Source organism: Nicotiana tomentosiformis, chromosome 3, assembly GCF_000390325.3.
Source record: "Nicotiana tomentosiformis chromosome 3, ASM39032v3, whole genome shotgun sequence".
NCBI lineage: Eukaryota > Viridiplantae > Streptophyta > Magnoliopsida > Solanales > Solanaceae > Nicotiana > Nicotiana tomentosiformis.
This window is the reverse complement of record NC_090814.1, coordinates 22,187,232-22,189,653: the sequence shown is the minus strand read 5'-3', so window position 1 is coordinate 22,189,653 and position 2,422 is coordinate 22,187,232. Positions and strand designations below refer to the sequence as shown.

The following is a 2,422-nucleotide window of genomic DNA, read 5'->3' as shown; positions in this document are numbered from 1 at the left end:
TCGAAGTCAACAAGCTCATCGAGGCAGGATTTATTTGAGAGGTGAAGTACCCATCATGGATATCGAATATTGTACCTGTCAAGAAGAAGAATGGCCAAATACATGTTTGTGTTGACTTTTGAGACCTAAACAAGGCATGTCCGAAAGATGACTTTCCGCTACCAATTATTGAACTCAAGGTTGATGCTACAACAGGGCATGAAGCTATGTCATTCATCGATGGGTCCTCCGGATACAATCAAATCAGAATGTTTCCAAATGATAAGAGTGTACTTCTTTTCGAACTCCAAAAGGGATATACTGCTACAAAGTGATGCCCTTCGGTCTGAAGAATGCTGGTGCCACCTACCAAAGCGCGATGCAAAACATCTTTGACAACATTCTTCATCAGAGAGTTGAATGCTACATTGATGACTTAGTGGTGAAGGCGAAGAGTAGGCGTTACCACCTTTAAGACCTTTGAATTATTTTTGAAAGGTTAAGAAAATTCGACCTAAAGATAAATCCACTAAAGTGTGCATTTGGAGTTAGCTCATGAAAGTTTCTTGGCTTCATTGTGCGTCATCGTGGAATTAAACTTGATCCCGCAAAGATTGACGTCGTTCAGAAAATGCCCGAGCCAAAAAACTTGAGGGAGATTCGAAGTCTACAGGGAAACTTAGCATTCATCCGGAGGTTCATCTCTAATCTGGCCGGACGATGTCAACCTTTCAATCATCTATTGAGGAACGATATCCCCTTTCATTGGGATCAGTCATGTCAAAATGTTTTAGAAAGAATCAAAAGATACTTGTTTAATCCACCTGTGTTAAGGGCACCAATTCTTGGGAATCCATTAATTCTCTACATTGCGGCACAAAAATGCTCACTTGGGGCACTACTTGCTCAAGCGAATGATGAAGGAAAAGAACAAGCCTTGTACTACCTCAGTCGAACTCTGTTTGGAGCTGAGTTGAACTACACGCCTATTGAGAAAATATGCTTAGCGTTACTTTATGCAATAAATAAACTAAGGCATTATTTTGAAGCATACACCATTAAACTCATCTCTCGACCAGATCCTGTGAAGTTCGTGATGACTCCATCTATTCTTTCTAGATGCCTAGCAAGATGGTCCATATTGTTTAACCAATATAAGATCACATACACACCTCAAAAGGCTGTGAAAGGACAAGAACTCTCCGATTTTCTAGCTGATCACCCTCTTCCGGTGGAATGGGAGATTTCTGATGAGTTTCCAGATGAAGACGTTTTGTTCATTGAAGAATTACCACCATGGACAATATTCTTTGATGGTTTCGCACGTTGGAATGGTGCGTGGGCAGGTGTTGTGTTGGTCTCTCCAGATAGACAAGTCTTGCCATTCTCCTTTGTTTTAGGTGAAACATGCTCAATGCTGCAGAGTAAAGAGCTTTGATCATCGGTTTTGAAATGGCATTAGACATGAAGATTCTACAGTTGGAGATATACGACGAATCTAAGTTGATCATCAACCAACTTTTGGGGATTTACAATGTAAATAAGGAAGAACCTTTGCCATACCACCAATATGCTTCTTGTTTACTCGAAAGATTCGACCAAGTGTTCTTAAACCATGTCCCAAGAGAAGAAAATCGCATGGCTGACGCTTTAGCTTACTTGGCCACGACGATGGCACTTGGAGAGAATGAGTCAACAAAGATACATGTGTGTCATCGATGGGTCACTCCTAGACGTCTTGATCTTCAAATCAATGAAAATAATTATATGTCCGTTAGGGTGATTGAAGAAGAGGATTTGAGGCAACCATTGATAGAGTACCTTGAACATGGAAAGTTACCCGAGGATCCGCGGCAAAGAACAAACATCAAGAGAAGGGCACCACGATTCATCTTCTACAAGGGAACATTACTTTGCCGCTCTTTTGAAGGACTATTATTGCGATGTCTTGACAAAGAAGAAGCCCACCAAGCGATGGAGGAAGCACATTCTGGCTCATGTGGAGCACACCAATCTGGTCCTAAGCTCCATTTATGCATCAAGAGTATGGGCTAATACTGGCTGACAATGGTGAAGGATTGCATGGAACATGCCAAAAGATGTCAAGTGTGTCAATTCCACGTCAACTATATCCACCAATCTCCCGAGCCTCTTTATCCAACTGTAGCTTCATGACCTTTTGATGCATGGGGACTTGACGTTGTTGGACCGCTTCCAAAGTCATCAAAAGGACAGATGTACATATTGGCTACCACATACTACTTCTCTAGATGGGCTGAAGTTGTTCCACTCAAGGAAGTAAAAAAGAAAATTGTTGCCGATTTTATCAAGTCGAACATAATTTTTAGGTATGGCATACCAACATACATAATCACGGATAATGGAACGCCATTTGACAACAAGCTCGTGATGAGTCTATGCGAGAAATTTGGTTTAAAGCAAC

General features: G+C 41.3%; 1 protein-coding gene across 1 annotated transcript; it reads left to right on the top strand.

Moving 5' to 3' along the window:
* Positions 1 to 1,431: 1,431 nt before the first annotated feature.
* Positions 1,432 to 2,034, top strand: LOC138907485 (uncharacterized). Its single transcript, XM_070198083.1, has one exon. The coding sequence runs from the start codon at positions 1,432 to 1,434 to the stop codon at positions 2,032 to 2,034; it is 603 nt and encodes a 200-aa protein (XP_070054184.1).
* The last annotated feature ends 388 nt before the right edge of the window (positions 2,035 to 2,422 follow it).

Bases quoted from the DNA above. Each gene is read 5' to 3' on its own strand.
- LOC138907485 (XM_070198083.1), top strand. From the start codon at position 1,432: ATGGCATTAGACATGAAGATTCTACAGTTGGAGATATACGACGAATCT.